Source organism: Sinohyriopsis cumingii, chromosome 5 (genome assembly GCF_028554795.1).
Source record: "Sinohyriopsis cumingii isolate HCF-2022 chromosome 5, ASM2855479v2, whole genome shotgun sequence".
In the NCBI taxonomy this organism is placed as follows: Eukaryota; Metazoa; Mollusca; class Bivalvia; order Unionida; family Unionidae; genus Sinohyriopsis; species Sinohyriopsis cumingii.
The window spans coordinates 67,318,402-67,336,881 of record NC_142965.1 but is presented as its reverse complement, the minus strand read 5'-3'; the positions used below and the strand labels follow the sequence as shown (position 1 = coordinate 67,336,881).

The following is an 18,480-nucleotide window of genomic DNA, read 5'->3' as shown; positions in this document are numbered from 1 at the left end:
GTGGAGTATGCTCATTTGGATTTGACCTAGAAAAATGTATAAGAGAAAGTTATTAGACAGTATGACTCCATAATAAGGAAGCAGTCCATCCTATTTTCTTTACTGTGTAGAGGGTAAAAGCCAGAAAAATGTAAATGGCTTCTAATGTCAAGCTTCAGTGCAGTCATCTATCAGAGCAAGCAGCCATTTAAACCAATGTTGGCTGTCTGATAAAATGCCAAACATCATACATGTCATCCAGAAAATGTTCAGAATGTTCCTGGGAATTGGGGTAGAAGGAATACATAATTAGATATGACAAGAAAGAATGACGGATCTGGGATACACTGGGATGGATAAGATTTAGCTTGAAATGAATCAGTGAGATTAGAATTAGTGATGTCTGGCATTAAGTTATTGAAACCCTGGCATTGTTTTCTTCCTACAGTGTGATAGGTGACAGCAGTATGCTTCGTATGAAGGCCAGCACGCTACCATCAGCCAGACGGTCGGTTCCAAATGGCAGTGTGTCTTCCTCAATCCGCAGTGTTAGCCAGTACGGGGATGTTAATGTACAGGAGCCATCTTTCCACAGTAAGTAGAATCTCTTTATCTGTCAGAATTAGTCTGTATGGGGGCATTAATTTCTTCCATATTCAGTACAGTCTGCCTGTCATTATGACTGTCTGCATGTCAGTCTATCTGAGATGGGGTTTCGATAGGCATCATGCTTTCTACAGTCCAGAGTATTAGCCAATATGTTGATGTTAATTAATGTTCATTGCCTTCCATAGTAAGTACTGTTCATCCATCTGTCAGCTTTGTGTGTCTGTCTGTGCTAGACTCCAGATGGTGTGTGTGTGTTTGATTTGGATTTTTAACGTAGCTTTAGCAATTTTCCAGTCATATCGCTACAATGTCTGCAGTGTGACAGTTTATAGTGATGTCTAGTACTGGGGCATCATGCCACAGACATGCAGCATGATGTCCCACTCAGTCATATTATCCTGACACCAGGCCGACCAGTCCTAATACACTACCCTCTTAATGCTGAGCGCCAAGCAAGGCAACTGTTAGCACCATTTTTTTAAATAAGTCTTTGGTATGACTCAACTGAGGATTGAACCCATGACCTCCTGCATCCAAGGGGATGCTCTTACAACTCCAAAAGGAAGCATATATGCAGTGTCAGGTAATATGTAGATATCATATTTAAGAAATATATTGTTGTAAAAGATAGTCTATTTGTTTGTCTGGGTCAGACACTTGATTCCTACAGGTCTGCTCTAGTAACAAGTCTTTCTGTCTATCTGTCTCCATCTCTCTTTTTTTTATTTAAGAGAAATCAAATTGCTTCACAAACACTCTCTCTCTCTCTCTCTCCCTCTCCCTCTCCCTTTCCCTCTATCTCTCCTATGAATTCACATGAGCACTACATATTTCACAGCATTATTCTACAGAAATTAGGAATTTATGGATGTTCAAATTTATAACTATCATTTTTTAACTCATATTTAAACAGCAGGTGTCAAATCTTTGTTTTAATTATGCTTTAATTGATCCATCAGATGTTGCCATTGAGTTCTGCAAGGGCCAGTTTTAGGGCCATATTTCTTTTTACTGTTTATCAATGATGTATTCTTGGCCATGCTTATATGTTTATGTATACAGCTGGCAATACTGCTGAATATTTATGTGTTTGAGAGTAAGCTAATTTCTGATATGTCAAACTTCTTAACTTGGTGTACCAAAAAGGTTTTACTAATTGGCACTACACAAAAGAAATGGGACAAGGACTGTTTTGTATGCTGTAGAGATGATGAGCTTTAACATGTCCCTCCTGAAAACTTTCATGTGTCACAGTCGATGATGCGCTATCACAGAATAAATACATCGATTGTGTATGCAGCAAACTTTCCTTCAGAAAATTTAATTAGAAAAGAATTTTAAGCATTTTTTTTTGCCAGGTGCAAGAATTATGTTTTACAATTTCATGTTACATCATCTTGATTATCCCAATATTTAATGACATTATTCATCTTATCTTTTAAAATGCAGGAATTCCATGTGATTATATCTCTTCTGGATGAAAACTATTCTTCAACGCCTAAAGAAATTTGTTTTTAAAAATTCAACTGGTTATCTCTTAAGACAGAGTAAATTGCAAAAAATCTGCCTTCATGTGCAAAGTTCAAAACAAACTTTGCACCAGATTATCTGAATACTTATACTCTGGTCTCATAAGTTCATAGTCAGATCACACTCTTTTCTACTGAAAAAAGTCAACTAAGTATCCCAAAATACAAAAAATGTTGAAAAGGAGTTTTACATTCAATTGTGTTTTAATATGGAATAACATGCCAAACAATGTTAAATCGTGTTCAACTCTTGCTGTTTTTAAAACACAGAGGCAAACACTAGACACTAAACACTAGAGGCAAACCTATCCATGAAGTATGACCACAATCCATTGTTACTTAATTCTAAACCAAAGACATAATGCGATCACTGCTGGAGGCAAACCTGTCGCCCAAGTATTACCACAGTCCATTGTTGCTTAACTTCAAACCTTTTATGCTTGTTTCAGTGCCAAGTAGTTCTGAGGCAGAAGCCATGATGCGAGCACTGCTGGAGGCAAACCTTTCCACTGAGGTCGGCATGATTGTGCTGGACATTCTTGCTCAGTATGCTGATAAATTCAAGGTCAGGATATACACACCACATTCATTGTGTTAAACAACCTCTATGCTCTCGGTATTGTAGATAGAGAGAACTAGGTATCACTTTCAAGGTGAGTATCATCATGTGAAGATTTTGTGTTACCAGTTTGCATGTACAGTCATAAGGTTAATGGGTGCATTTCATCATAAAAGAAATACCATTTGCTGAGATCAAAGTAGGTCGTAATAACCTGTTTTTCATGTTCCAGTGTTAACAGATGTGGTTTAGATCACACACTACCAGAGCAGGCAATACATGTGATTCTGTGTAATTTTTTTATTTTGGCTTTACACTTTGTTTTCAGTCACTGAGTTTGTACATTAAGCATGACTCTGCAGATAGCCAATTTTTGCTGATAGTATGGTACAGGACTAGTCTATTTATAGATGGTATCGATTTCTGTTGATGGTAAGATACACGACCAGTCTATAGTTGGAATCCATGCCTTACTGCCTGTATAGGAGTGGCTTTAAAAAATGTGGGTGCAAGCAAATAGTGGATATGAAGTAATGTGTGAATTAATTTTCCAGGTTAATTTTCTGGTTTGACAAAATGTGCCCAATTTCTCCACATAAAGAATGAAAACTTTGCTGTATTACTAGTACTGAGATTCCCTTAAAATTATTATTGTTATTATTATTAATATTATTATTATTATTATTCACAGACTGACCTGGAGAACAGGGAGGGAGAGAACACTCTGATGAGAAAGGTTTTTGATATTTACCTGTCCTTCCTCAAAACCAGTCAGTCGGAGTCACTACAAAAGCATGCCTTCGCAGTTTGGAGGTCATTTATCAGAATGGTAGGTTGTATGACAAATCAGAATAATAGGTTGTAGGACAGTACTCTGTGACTGCTGAATGTATATATCAGAATGGTAGGTTGTAGGACAGTAATCTGTGACAGTTCTGAATGTATAGATCATAATGGAATGTTGTAGGACAGTAATCTGTGACAGTTCTGAATGTGTAGATCATAACGGAAGGTTGTAGGACAGTAATCTGGCAGTTATGGATGTGTAGATCATAACGGAAGGTTGTAGGACAGTAATCGGTGACAGTTCTGAATGTGTAGATCATAATGGAAGCTTGTATGACAGTAATCTGTGACAGTTCTGAATGCATAGATCATAATGGTAGGTTGTAGGTTAATGTACAGTAATTTGTGACAATTCTGGATGTATAACTGTTAGGACTGCAGTAATTGTTTTATTGCACAGAAAGCTGAATTTGCAATTTGCAAATTTAAGTGTGTCGTGTATTCATGGGACTAAACCTGTAGCCAATGTTATCACACCACTTACACTTTAACAGCTTGAATTCTTGCAAAAAATACAGATGTGACAGGCTTTCTGATCAGTTAAATTTTGCACTCCACATACAGTGTCTCAGCTTGAGTTCTATCACATAACAGCTGTAAAAAGATCTCTGATTTGCAAATAGAAATGTCATGTTTTGAAAGAGTATTGTACATCAGACAAGAACACGGTCCTCTAAGGAAACAACATGTTGTTTCATTTGGACTGGCAATCATGTTTAATTATTTGTCACTATATCACAATTCATTGTTTTGTAGATATTCATAATTCGCATATAGTTTGCTAACTTTTTTTACTGGAATCAAGCTTAGCTTTTGCAGCCAATGTTTTCATGATTGCTGACAGGTTTTTCTCCCTGATCTATTGCCTAGTGAACTCCTTCTGTCTTATAAAATATAAATATATTTTTTTTTGTCATGTTAAGTTTGTTTTACCATGATTACAAGAAATACCAGGATTGTTTACATGTCTTGAAAGGAGGTCAAAATGTGTGCTGTTGAAAATAGTGCAAGGACTACTAGACATCAGACATTGCATATGGCTTTATTGGGATTCTAACCCAGTGAAGTTAAACTTGGGTTTATTGGATGCATTATATCCAGGGAATCCAACTGCGAGTTTCAGGACAAAAGACTGTTATCATCTAAATAGAATTGGTAAGATTTCATATTAGGTGTTGATTTGGCTGTGAAAGGACCAATTACTTTTCCTGCCTCTTACTGCTCCATCTTCAGCAATACATTCAAGGATACTTTGATATTACAACAGATTTTCATTGACAGAGAAGATGATTATTTGAATATTACAACAGATTTTCATTGACAAAGAAGATGATTATTTGAATATTACAACAAATTTTCATTGACAGAGAAGATGATTATTTGAATATTACAACAGATTTTCATTGACAGAGAAGATGATTATTTGAATATTACAACAGATTTTCATTGACAAAGAAGATGATTATTTGAATATTACAACAAATTTTCATTGACAGAGAAGATGATTATTTGAATATTACAACAGATTTTCATTGACAGAGAAGATGGTTATTTGAATATTACAACAGATTTTCATTGACAAAGAAGATGATTATTTGAATATTACAACAAATTTTCATTGACAGAGAAGATGATTATTTGAATATTACAACAGATTTTCATTGACAAAGAAGATGATTATTTGAATATTACAACAGATTTTCATTGACAGAGAAGATGGTTATTTGAATATTACACCTGATTTTCATTGACAGAGAAGATGATTATTTGAATATTACAACTGATTTTCATTGACAGAGAAGATGATTATTTGAATATTACAACAGATTTTCACTGATAGAGAAGATGGTTATTTGAATATTACACCTGATTTTCATTGACAGAGAAGATGATTATTTGAATATTACAACTGATTTTCATTGACAGAGAAGATGATTATTTGAATATTACAACTGATTTTCTTTGACAGAAAATGATTATTTGAATATTACAACTGATTTTCATTGACAGAAAATGATTATTTGAATATTACAACTGACTTTTTCATTGACAGAGATGATTATTTGAATATTACATCTGATTTTCATTGACAGAGAAGATGATTAATTGAATATTGCAACTGATTTTCATTGACAGAGATGATTAATTGAATATTACAACAGATTTTCATTGACAGGGAAGATGATTATTTGAATATTTGAACTGATTTTCAGTGACAGAGATGATTATTGGAATATTGCAACAGATTTTCATCAACAGAGATGTTTATTTGAATATTACAACTGATTTTCATTGACAGAGAAGAAGAATATTTGAATATTACGACTGATTTTCATTGACAGAGATGATTATTTGAATATTACAACTGATTTTCATAGACAGAGAAGATGATTATTTGAATATTACAACAGATTTTTGTTGACGGAGAAGATGATTATTTGAATATTACAAAATATTTTCATTGACAGAGAAGGTGGTTATTTGAATATTACAACTGATTTTCATTGACAGAAGATGATTATTTGAATATTACAACTGATTTTCATTGACAGAAGATGATTATTTGAATATTACAACTGATTTTCATTGACAGAGAAGATGATTAATTGAATATTACAACTGATTTTTTCATTGACAGAGATGATTATTTGAATATTACAACTGATTTTCATTGACAGAGAAGATGATTATTTGAATATTACAGCTGATTTTCATTGACAGAGAAGATGATTAATTGAATATTACAACTGATTTGCATTAACAGAGATGATTAATTGAATATTACAACTGATTTTCATTGACAGGGAAGATGATTGTTTGAATATTTGAACTGATTTTTAGTGACAGAGATGATTATTTGAATATTGCAACAGATTTTCATGAACAGAGGTGTTTATTTGAATATTACAACTGATTTTCATTGACAGAAGAAGATTATTTGAATATTACAACTGATTTTCATTGACAGAAGATGATTATTTGAATATTACAGCTGATTTTCATTGACAGAGAAGATGATTATTTGAATATTACAGCTGATTTTCATTGACAGAGAAGATGGTTATTTGGATATTACAACTAATTTTCATTGACAGAGAAGATGATTATTTGGATATTACAACTGATTTTCATTGACAGTGATGATGATTATTTGGATATTACAACTGATTTTCATTGACAGAGCACAGGGTAGAAGACCAAAAATACCATATTGCTGATACAGTAGTGTATTTATTACTTACTGAGTGCAGCCATGAAAAGTTGTGAGAACCAAAAGTTCTTTTGCTTCTTTTGGATTTCAGATCTTGATCTTTTAACACTGTCTGGGGTAAAATCCCATTGATAGTTTTTTGAACTGATACACACGATCTCCATCTTCAGAGTAGATCTGTGTGTGTGTTGGGGGGTAGGGGTAATGGTAAGTCATCACATTCTTGGCTGTATAATGCAGAGTAAGTTTATGTATCCCATAATAAAGGCATAAAAATCATATAAAATACAAGGTCTATTTTTCTTCTAACTGCATTTTTTTGGTACAAAGTCAGAGGCTGACTAATCTGCAACAGCATCATGGTATGCATCCCAGGGCAAAAGGATTACCATCCTAGGGCAAAAGGGTTACCCCTAATCGGTATACATCCCAGGGCGAAAGGGTTACCCCTAATTGTTATGCATCCCAGGGCAAAAGGGTTACCCCTATTGGTATGCATCCCAGGGCAAAAGGGTTACCCCTATTGGTATGCATCCCAGGGCAAAAGGGTTACCCCTATTGGTATGCATCCCAGGGCAAAAGGGTTACCCCTATTGATATGCATCCCAAGGCAAATGGGTGACCCCTATTGGTATGCATCCTAAGGCAAAAGGGTTACCCCTAATTGGTATGCATCCCAGGGCAAAAGGGTTACCCCAATTGATACGCATCCCAAGGCAAATTTGTGACCCCTATTGGTATGCATCCCAGGGCAAAATGGTTACCCCTATTGGTATGCATCCCAGGGAAGAAGGGCTACCCCAATTGGTATGCATCCCAGGGAAAAGGGTTACCCCAATTGGTAGCCTCTTATGCCATATATGAGTTCATATTGGGCTATTCTATATTCCCAGTCCCACAGAGGGCAGCCCAGATCTGTGCACCCTAACCTTCTAATTATCATTATTTACACGCTAAATGTATGTTCCTTTTTTTTTTTTTGCAGTTCCCAACAGTTTTGTTTGGAGGTAATGCTTCTTTTTGTGGAGACTTGTGTTATGAGGTAAGACTAAGAAAAAAAGTGTTTGAGCACTAGTTTGTCATGACATTGTGTTAAGTAATAGTTTCTGTATCTGGTCTGACATGACAATGCAAAAAGTAATAGTGTATATACACTGGTCTTTATCTTGACAGGTGTTTGATTGGTGTTCATACGGGTGGTAGTTCTGTTTTAACCAATGAAATGATCATCATTTGTTGATTTGATAGTTTTGTTCTTTTGTATTCCTTGTTTGGGGTGTTTGTTGAGATTGATTCAGTATTAAATACCTACAAATTTGCAGACTTTTACCACAAATTTAAGTTTCCATGAAAATGTTTTTTTTCTCAGAACCCATGAAAATAAATTATACAACGGTATCCACTAACCTGATATGCCATTGCATAAGGTGATAGTGTATATAGAATGGTCTGACGTGACATTGCACAAAGTAAATAGTATATTGCACTGGTCTGACATGACATTGTACAAAGTAATAGTGTACATTCACTGGTCTGACATGACATTGCACAAAGTAATAGCATACATTCATTGGTCTGACATGACAGTACATAAAAGTAATAGCGTACATTCACTGGTCTGACATGACATTGCATAAAGAAATAGTGTACATTTCTATAATATAAAGAGATAAGAAAAGTAGTTTCCAAAATCAAAGAAAATATCAGCTTTCAGTCATTAATAAACGATCCTGATTATTTGGGTGTGATGTACTTCTGCAGTACTCCAACTTGTGAATATATGGTTGCATGTGTGACTAAAAATTGGCAACTATGAGTGAAAACTGTCAACTGGTGTCTGTCTGGCAAATTGAAGAACAGTAATGCAGCAACTAGAATTGGCAATTGTGAGTGAAAACTGTCAACTGGTGTCTGTCTGGCACATTTAAAAACTCTGATGCAGCAACTAGAAATTGGCAATTGTGATTGAAAACTGGAATCTACTAATAAGCAAGTATATTTGGTGCCTAATTTTTTTGTGTATTCAGAAAATGTCACCCTAAAAATGGTTTGAATTTGTATATTATATATATTGGCAGATGGCAAATTGATGGATAGTAGGCCCTAATGTCGGATATGTTTGTGCTTGTAAATGGCTTGACACCTCGCACCTTTGCCAGCAGTTGTTGTTGTTGTTGTTGTAGAGTTTAATGCCATTTTTCAGCACAAGATAGGCTATACATGGTGGCCATATAAGTGGTGGAGGATAAACCTGGGAAAACCTTGGAAAGAACCACCAGCCCATGAGAAGCTACTTGCAAACTTTCTCACATACCCACATTGGCCAAACCCGAGACTTGAACCCGCGCAGACAGAGGTGAGATGGCAATGATCCATAATGGTGAGCGCTTTAGACCACTCAGCCATTCGAGGCTCCCTTTTGCTAGCAGTAGTATTGTTTGGGGGTTGATAAGTGCTTACACATGTTATGGTTTGCTGATGTGTGATGATACATTAATTGTTGTGTATCTGCAAGTTCATAGGCTGTGTATTATAGAGTTCAAAGGTCATTTATAGATAGAGGGTTGACCTGAAAAGCTCATATACGTTATTTCTGTATTGAAAAGCACAGTGTGCATGACTTGGAAAACATTTTGAAATGAAAGTGAGCTTATTATCAGAACATCAGAACTTGCTTTTCCTGAATAAATATTGGCCAAAATTTTATCAAAGTGGGACTTGGCTTTAAATGACTGATTACAAATAAATCAGATCTTGTGTAGGATACCAGTTGTTTCCCTTGGTTTAGAATCTTGATATGTAATGTAAAAATGACCTCTGCTGCCACTGTATTGCAGGTGTTGCGGTGCTGTAACTCGCGGCTTGTGTCCACAAGGAAGGAAGCTTGTGCCCTACTTTACTCTCTCATGAAGGCCAATTTTGAGTTCACCAAGAAGACAAGTTTCACTAGGGTACATCTACAGGTATGACAGAATGAAATAGATTTACAGTTTTGTAATTTTGCTTCAGAAACCGATAAATTGCCCACATATTTAGCAGGAAACATGATCAAAAAATTTTAGAAATATCTGTTATTAAAAATTAGTATAACAGGAACATATTTCTATAAATCTTTGGTCCCTTTATTGACATGACAAAAATTAGTATAATAAAATAGAAAGAATTCTGTCAGTCTTTGGACCTTTTATTGACGTCGTAAATATGTGTCCAACGTGTTTAGATGTAGAACTCTTCTGATTGTTTGGATGATTTCAACTTGTGCTTGAAAAGTTATTGAGCAAATTTCTTCATTATGAAAAGAAAACAGTTCTTCATTCTTATCATGATTCATTCAGGAACAAGCACTGGGCTTTCTTTGCTTTCTCAAATATACTGAGAAAAACAGAAGTAGTTTTTATTTTCTTTCTCCACAATAAACTAAATAACCAGGCACTGGGGTTTTGTTTACTTTCCATAATATACAGCAAACAACCTGTTTGATGTAGTATTTGATCTGTATAGGTACCAATAATGCTCATTTTATGTCCAGTCCAAAAAACATTGACCCTTTCTGCCATTGCATAATGCACCAACAGATCAGGGTTTGTGTTGCTTGTTTAGATGATTAATCCTGACAAACAGCACAGACCCAGATCTGATGGTACATTATCTGACAATTTGGGTTGAAACACTTTGCAGTTGGACTTGACTTATAAGCAAGTATATACTGTAGATGCATGTTCATATACCAATATACTGACCAAACGTATGTACAAAGTGAAGGTGAGGTGACGGGTAGGATTAGAAACCTCAGAAACAGCAATGCATATATAATGTAAACCTAGTTGATTCTACAAATAGGTAAATGATGCTCCATCATACATAAAAACTTAAGAGTATTTTTAATTTTAAGATGTCAAAATGATTTTTTTCAGTGATCATAGAGATATATTATATAGGAAATTGTGAGGTATGGTGTACCATTGTCTGTTTCAGGTGATAATATCTGTAGCACAGCTGATCGGTAATGTTGTAACACTAAGTAACTCCCGCTTCCAGGAGAGTCTGGCAGTTATCAACAGCTATGCTTCCACGGACAAGACAATGAAGGTGAATTTATCATTAATTTATCATGATCTCAGCACTAGGGTTCGTCAACATATTTGTTTAGTTCTGCTGGTAAAAGACCAGAAGAATTTATGAATGTCCTGTTGTCCTAAGTCTGTCCATTAACACAAGTTAATTATTGCTATTCCTCCTAAACTGCTTGGTGGATTGTCATGATAATTTGCATGAACCTCAAGCCCCTGGTTTAATTGGTCCTAATTGAAAATGTTTCTGCTTGATCATCAGCATGGCTGCCACAGTGGCCATCTTGAAAATCTTGTTGTCATGACTCCTGAGCAGATGGTCATATCACCATGTGGATTTCACTGACAGATTTAATACAAAAGTCTAATTGGTCCAAAATCAAAATGGTGTAAATCTAACATTCAATATGGCCACTATGGAAGCCATCTTAAAAATTGTATTGTTACTCCCTATGAATAGAAAAGTCATATCAATATGGATTTTTCACCAGAAGACTTTTTAAGAGGTATGCTTGCTCCTAAATGAAAATAATGCAGATCTGACCTCCATTATGTGACCATCCTGAAAATTGTATCACTTCTTTTCCTTAAAAGATGGTCATACTGACATGGGGCTCCCCCCCCACCAATTTCTTTAATTGGGATGTCTAGTTGATCTTAAATGAAGATGGTACCAATCTCACATCCAATATGGCCACCATAAGGGCCATCTTGAAAATATTGTTATCGCTACACTTCATAAATGGATGGTCATAATAATGTGGTTTTCACCAAAAGACTTATTATGATGCCTAGTTGGTCCTAAATGAAAATGGTTTCGATCTTACATCAAATATGGCTACATGGGAGTGATGTGGAAAATCTTGTGATTGTTGTAGAATAATAGAGATGGCTTCAACGTTCATTATTTAAAATTAAAACATGTTAAAATCCTGGATTCATAGAAAAAAATTTTGTCCAGTGGAGTGTCAGTCTCTTCAAGGGACTCTTGTAACATTTTTTTCTTTACCTGAACCAATGGGTAGAGATTCTCCAAACTTGCTGGTTGTCTTGTTCATATATAAACCATGTACAAAAGGGGTGCTGTTTTTTGTTCCCTGCCCTAAGGTGGGGGTTCACCATTGCTTCCTCTCTGCATTTGTGGGTTTAAGGTCATGTGTACTAAAATTTCAGTTAAGTGACATTTTCAGCCACTATTTGGGCCAAACTTGATATGTACAGTTTTAAGACAAAGTAATTATTGAGAGAAATGAGAAAAAGCAATAGGTATTCCAATATTGTTATTACCAAAAATGAAATAAATAATAAGAAATGATAAAACAGATTTCAGCTTCTTACTCTTTGAATAAAAGCTTAAATAACAAAGAAAACTCTTTGATTGTGTTTTAATTCCATGTCATTTTAAATATTTGAATTTTTTGTATTTTGAGTTGCAACACAAATGTTGTTCCTTTCGTTGTGGTTGCCATGTTCAGAGCCTGAACTCTTATGAATGCAACCATCATTACTTTTAACAAAGATCACAACCGTACAGAATTTTGAAATGTTGATGCAAAAATATTATGGTTTTCAAAACTTTTAAACCACTATTGTAGGCATGGTCCATGTTTGAGAAGGTAGGTAGTATTGAATTATTACTCTGTTGAAAAATCTGCTGGGAGTATGAGCATGTGATGGTATTTCACCTGCTATTTTGATATTTAATACCATCTGAAGAGCTGACAAATAAACTTCCTTTCTTGACTTTCCTCTATCATTTTTCACATCTGGTTCTAGTCATGAACTTCTAATTTGGTGCAACTTGAATTAAAAGCTATAAACATCATGACTTACATAATCTAGTCATTATTAAAATCTCATTGATAATTTTTTTATATAAGGCATGGCATGCCTACAGTGCTCCTTTCAATTCACCCTTTCTCAGTTGTTAATGCTAGCTTACCATGAATTGCCAGCAGCAGAAACTATATGTATGCCTATGAATTTGTTATGATAATTCTATAATTAGTACTTATTCTTTTTGTTCATCCTGTCTTAATATGGTTGCTTGATTACAGAGAAATCTAAGCTTGTATGGCATTGAGCATCTTGATATATCATAGTTCAGGGATGATACCAGTATCTTAGAACACTAAAGTTCCCAGTTACTACACTGAAGTTCTCAGTCAGTATACAAAAGTTCCCAGTCACTAAACTGAAGTTTAGTCAGCGCACTGAAGTTCCAGTTACTACACTGAAGTTCTAGTCAGTACACTGAAGTTCCAGTCAGTACGCTGAAGTTCCCAGTTACTACACTGAAGTTCCAGTCAGTACACTGAAATTCCCAGTTCATAGTATATTAGAGTTGCTTGTATTTGTAGTACAGTGAAGTTTGCAATATTATAGTACAGTGAAGTTTCAAGTATTTTAGCACAGTGAAGTTGCTTGTGTCATAGCACAGTCAATTTACTGGTGTCGCTAATGACATAGTGCAATGAATTTGCTGGTATCAAATCACAGTGAAGTGCTGGGATCATGTTGCCATGAAGTTACCAGTATGATAGTTCAGTGACATTGACAATACCATAGTGCTATGAAGTTACCAGTATCTTAGTTCAGTGATGTTGACAATACCATAGTGCCATGAAGTTACCAGTATCTTAGTTCAGTGATGTTGACAATACCATAGTGCCATGAAGTTACCAGTATCATAGTTCAGTGACGTTGACAATACCATAGTGCCATGAAGTTACCAGTATCATAGTTCAGTGATGTTGACAATACCATAGTGCCATGAAGTTACCAGTATCATACTTCAGTGACGTTGACAATGCCATAGTGCCATGTGGTTACCAGTATCATAGTTCAGTGACATTGACAATACCATAGTGCCATGAAGTTACCAGTATCGTAGTTCAGTGACATTGACAATACCTTAGTGCCATGAAGTTACCAGTATCATAGTTCAGTGACATTGAAAATACCATAGTACAGCGAAGTTGCCAATATTGTAGTATAGTGAATTATTCTAGAACAGTGAAGTTGTTTGTCAGGTATTACAAATTATGTTGCCAGTACTGAAATACAGCGAAGTTTCCAGTATTGTAGTATGTGAAGTTAGCAGTACTTTACTACCATCACTTTGCCATTATTTAGTACAGTAAAGTTACCAGTATTCTAATACAGGGAAGTTGACATTATTGAAGTACAGTAATGTTGCCAGTATTGTAGTACAGTGTATTTAGCATTACTGTACTACAGTAAAGTTGCTAGTATTGTACAGTGAAGTTGCCAGTATTGTAGTACTGTGATGTTGCCAATATTGTAGCACAGTGAAGTTGCCAGTGTCTTGGCATAGACAGTATCTTAGTTAAGTGTACATGACAGTGAATTTGCTGTTATCTTTGAATGGTGAAGTTGGTGCTACATGTATTACATCACAGTTTAATACACTGATGTTGCTAGTGTACAATGAAGTTCCCACTATCTTAGTATGGTGAAGTTACTGGTATCTCAATACAGCGAAACTATATTATATACAAGTGCAGTGATACAACCAGTATTTCAGTGCACTGTGTCCAAGTACAGGTATAATATGTATATCTCACTACTTAGAAGTTGTTGGTAATTTACTATTATGATGTTGCTTGTATCTCAACATATTGGAGTTGATATATTGTGGTTACTAGTACTTCATTATCATGAAGCTACTAGTTTCACAGTACAGTGAAGTTGACAAAGTCACAGTACAGCAACGTTGCTGGTGTCACAGTACAGTGAAGTTGATAGTATATCAGTATTGTGAAATGCTTACATCTTCATTCAAAGAAGTTGTTAATGTATCTTTACAGTGAAGTTTCTACATCTCTATGCAGTGACATTGTTAGCACATCTGTACAGTGAAGTTGTTAGCATCTCTGTACAGTGAAGTTGTTAGCATCTCTCTACAGTGTTCTTAGCATCTCTGCACAGTGAAATTATTAGCATCTGAGTACAGTGATGTTGTTAGCATCTCTGTACAGTTAAGTTAGCATCTATGTACAGTGAAGTTGTTAGCATCTCTGTACAGTGATGTTGCAAGTATCCCAGTACAGCAAATCTACTTTTATCATGAATTTGAAACTCACAAAAGCTCAAATTGTTCAGACAACACGTGCATCATAGATCGAAGTGCAACAGAATAAATAATGCCACTGCAGTCTGATGTTAGATTGGTTCCTAAAACTACATCTTGTAAATCTTAGTGTCGAAGACTCAGTAGTCAAAAGATCCCATTGTATGTCAGGGAGATTACTTTAGTTCATAAGCTACTTGGCTGGTGAGATTGTATGACTCTAGCTTTAAAGTTATTGTTTACACATATCAGGAACTTTGTCATTTTACTTGTCAACTTTCAGTTAAATTACCAGTAATAATTATCCTTAGATGTAATTGTGGACCTTAGTTTTTGATCATTATATTAATTTCTTCCAAGAAAAAATATTATATATAACCGATCAATTCTGTTGAACACAAGGGATATATGTTTGTTACCAATATTTTATTCCCAAAAAGTTTGGCTGATTCAAGAATGCAAAATATGTCATTGTCCTAAATTATTTCATGCTGTATTGTAGGCAGATTTCTTTTTTTCAACTTTAATGCATTTCCAGAAATCCAAGTTTTCTAATGAAGTAAAGGACCTGACCAAGCGAATAAAAACAGTACTTATGGCAACTGCACAGATGCGTGAACATGAGCGAGACCCAGAAATGTTGATAGATTTGCAGCACAGTCTAGCCGACTCCTATGCCAGTACTCCTGAATTGCGTAAAACCTGGCTGGATAGCATGGCCAAAATCCACTGTCGTAACAGGGATTTCTCAGAGGTCAGTGCTTTGTCACATTTTTCAGCCACCGTCATTGGCTGTGTCTGATCAGGTGTTTTATTAGATCTTACTTTTCAAATGAGCAGAAGTAAATGAAAGAGAGAAATAGTTAATTCAGCTATTTTCATGCATGTTAATGTTTTCATTAATGCGAGAAAATGAAAGTTTGGGGTACTTATTTATGTGGATTGGTTGTTGTTGTTGTAAGGTATAATGCCATTTTTCAGCACACGATAGGCTGTACATGGTGGCCAGTATTAATGGTGGAGGAAGAACCCGGAAAAACCCCTGAAATAACCACTGACCCACGAGAAGCTACTGGCAAGCTTTCTCACATACCCACATTGGCTGAATCCGAGAATCGAACCCATGCAGACAGGTGAGATGGCAGTGATCCGTAACGGAGAGCGCTTAAGACCAGTTGGGCACTCGGGGCCCCTATGTGGATTGGGAAAGCAGTCCATTTTCTTTCTACAGAAGAATGACTGTTCATAAGGTCCATAAATTCATGATTTGTAGAAGCATGAAATTCACAAAATTGTTGAAACTTAGTGAACCACAGAATTCATTGTTTGAATGTCATTTATAATTTTTAGTGAAATTGTCAGATTTCATATATTGTTCAAAAAATGTTTTGCAGAGAAGGTCTGATGGTAGAATAGTTGTAAACTAATTGCATTATCTTTTTTAAATCAAGAATTATTATTAATGGGGTACATTCTCAAATACGATGGAAAAATCATTCTTTAAAAATCTGCCTCATAAATTATTTTAATCATTACTTATATTTTTGTTGTAACTAATTTAGGTAAATTAGAAAATCAATTTTTTAGATGACTGATTTAGGTAAATGGTAAATGTCATATTTTATGGCTGATTTAGGAAAGTTATAAATGTAATTTTGATTTCTAATAACTAAATTATTATAATTGTCATTTTTAATGACCAGTTTAAATAAATTATAAATGTAATTTGTATGACTAAATTATGCAAATTCTAAATGTTATTTATATGACTAGAATGGGTAAATTATAAATGTACTTTTTATGAATATAATTTGGCTTTTTTTTGTAAACATATTTTGATTGATATAAGTAAATTTTAAATGTATTTTTATCACTGATTTAGGTAGATTATAAATGTGATTTTGTTTCCATGCTGATTTGGGTAAATTATAAATGTCATTTTTTAATACTAGTTTAGGTAATTTTTAAATATCTTTTTTATGTATAGATAAATTGTAAATGGCATTTTTAATGGCTAATTTAGATAAATTATTAATGGCTTGTATTTTTGATGACTAAATTAGGTAGAATGGTAAATGTAATTTTATTGATAAACTAATTTAGTTACATAGAAAATGCTACTTTTAAATGTAATTTTTTTATGACTTATTTATATAAAATTGTAAATGTGATTTATCTTTCACTTTTATCTTCACATGTTGAGGAATTTGTGCAAGCGATACGTACTTGTTTTCTAATATTGGCATTATTTCTCTGTTCGTATGTACAGTTAAATGTTATAACTAATCAAGTTTCTTTAAACAAAATCAACAGTCATATTCTTGGAATTGTATGAAGTACTAGTTGAATAACTTGGGGTCGGATCAACCAAACTTCACTGTATTAATGTGACTGCATAAGAAAATAGAAACACCACCTTCATTATCATCTGCATTTCATTTTGTATAATAACTTGTAGATTATGGTTACATTAATTGTTGTTTGTTACAGTCAGACAGACAGATGAATAATAAGATTAGTAAATTGATTGATTGATTTTTGCTAATTAGATTGTCACAATGTTTCACTAATGAAATGTTTGCTCTGACCAGACTTACACTCCAGTATGTGTGTGTGTGTGTGTGTGTGTGTGTGTTTCCCTGAGTCATAAACCATGTAAAAGCTATATGTTCTATTTTTGTCTCTCCCCAGGCATCTCACTGCTATATACACATAGGTGCCCTCATAGCTGAGTATCTCAAGAAAAGAGGTGAGTGGTACTTATTAAACATCTTGCATTTTAACTCCGCCATATCTTTCTCATGCAAACTACCCATCAAACTACTAACAACACAGACAGTTCTGTTCTTGAGTGGGAAATTAGGGTGAATTTCATTTAAAAATGAAGGAAAGTCTTGTAAATATTATGTGCATTTGGGGCAAATTCATTTTTAAATAATTTTTGGCATGATTTTTCAGAAATCATCATAAAATGCAGCAATAACAAATCATAGAAATACATCCTGCACAGACTGGCTATTGCATGATGTGCTTGAAAATCAGGTTCTGCTCAATGATTTTGACAAACGGTTTGGACCCAGATTTGACCATTCAGCTTAGTGGTGTTGACAAACAGCTTGAACTGTGCTCTGGTGATTCCAGTTGTGTTTTTTCTTTGTTTTTCTACAAACAGCTTAGAATGTAACCTGATTGTTCCACCCATTGGTTTTGCAAATAGCTTGGACCCGTGATTGAATGGTTTTGCAAATAGGACCCTGATCTGATGGTTCCATTTAGTGGTTTGACCAACACCAAGCAGCTGGGACCCTGATTTCTCGGTTCCATTCAGTGGTTTTACAGAAGAACATGGACTCTGATCTAAAGGTTCCATGCTTTACAAATAGCTAGCACCCAGGTCTGATGGTTCTACTCATTGATTTTACAAAAACCTAGGACAGTTATCTGCAGGCACACTGTAGTTTTACAAAACAGCAGCGACCCTGATTTCATGGTTCCATTCAGTGGTTGGACTATAAAGGCATGCTGTATCTTTACAAATAGCTAGGACCCACTCGTCAATTTAAAAAAAATCTAGGACCTGATCT

General features: G+C 34.8%; 1 protein-coding gene across 4 annotated transcripts in view; it reads left to right on the top strand.

Moving 5' to 3' along the window:
• Positions 1-18,480, top strand: part of LOC149799359 (dedicator of cytokinesis protein 11-like) — a 236,498-nt gene that overhangs the window by 142,656 nt on the left and 75,362 nt on the right. For 3 of the 4 annotated variants that reach the window (XM_089958680.1, XM_089958683.1, XM_089958682.1), the window contains exons 34-42: positions 428-573; positions 2,567-2,682; positions 3,368-3,505; positions 7,719-7,775; positions 9,571-9,696; positions 10,709-10,822; positions 12,399-12,419; positions 15,435-15,650; positions 17,588-17,645. In XM_089958680.1, coding sequence (XP_089814806.1) covers positions 428-573; positions 2,567-2,682; positions 3,368-3,505; positions 7,719-7,775; positions 9,571-9,696; positions 10,709-10,822; positions 12,399-12,419; positions 15,435-15,650; positions 17,588-17,645 — 992 coding nt within the window. The remainder of the gene's footprint in view (positions 1-427; positions 574-2,566; positions 2,683-3,367; positions 3,506-7,718; positions 7,776-9,570; positions 9,697-10,708; positions 10,823-12,398; positions 12,420-15,434; positions 15,651-17,587; positions 17,646-18,480) is intronic. The other variant, XM_089958681.1, reaches the window with a different exon arrangement.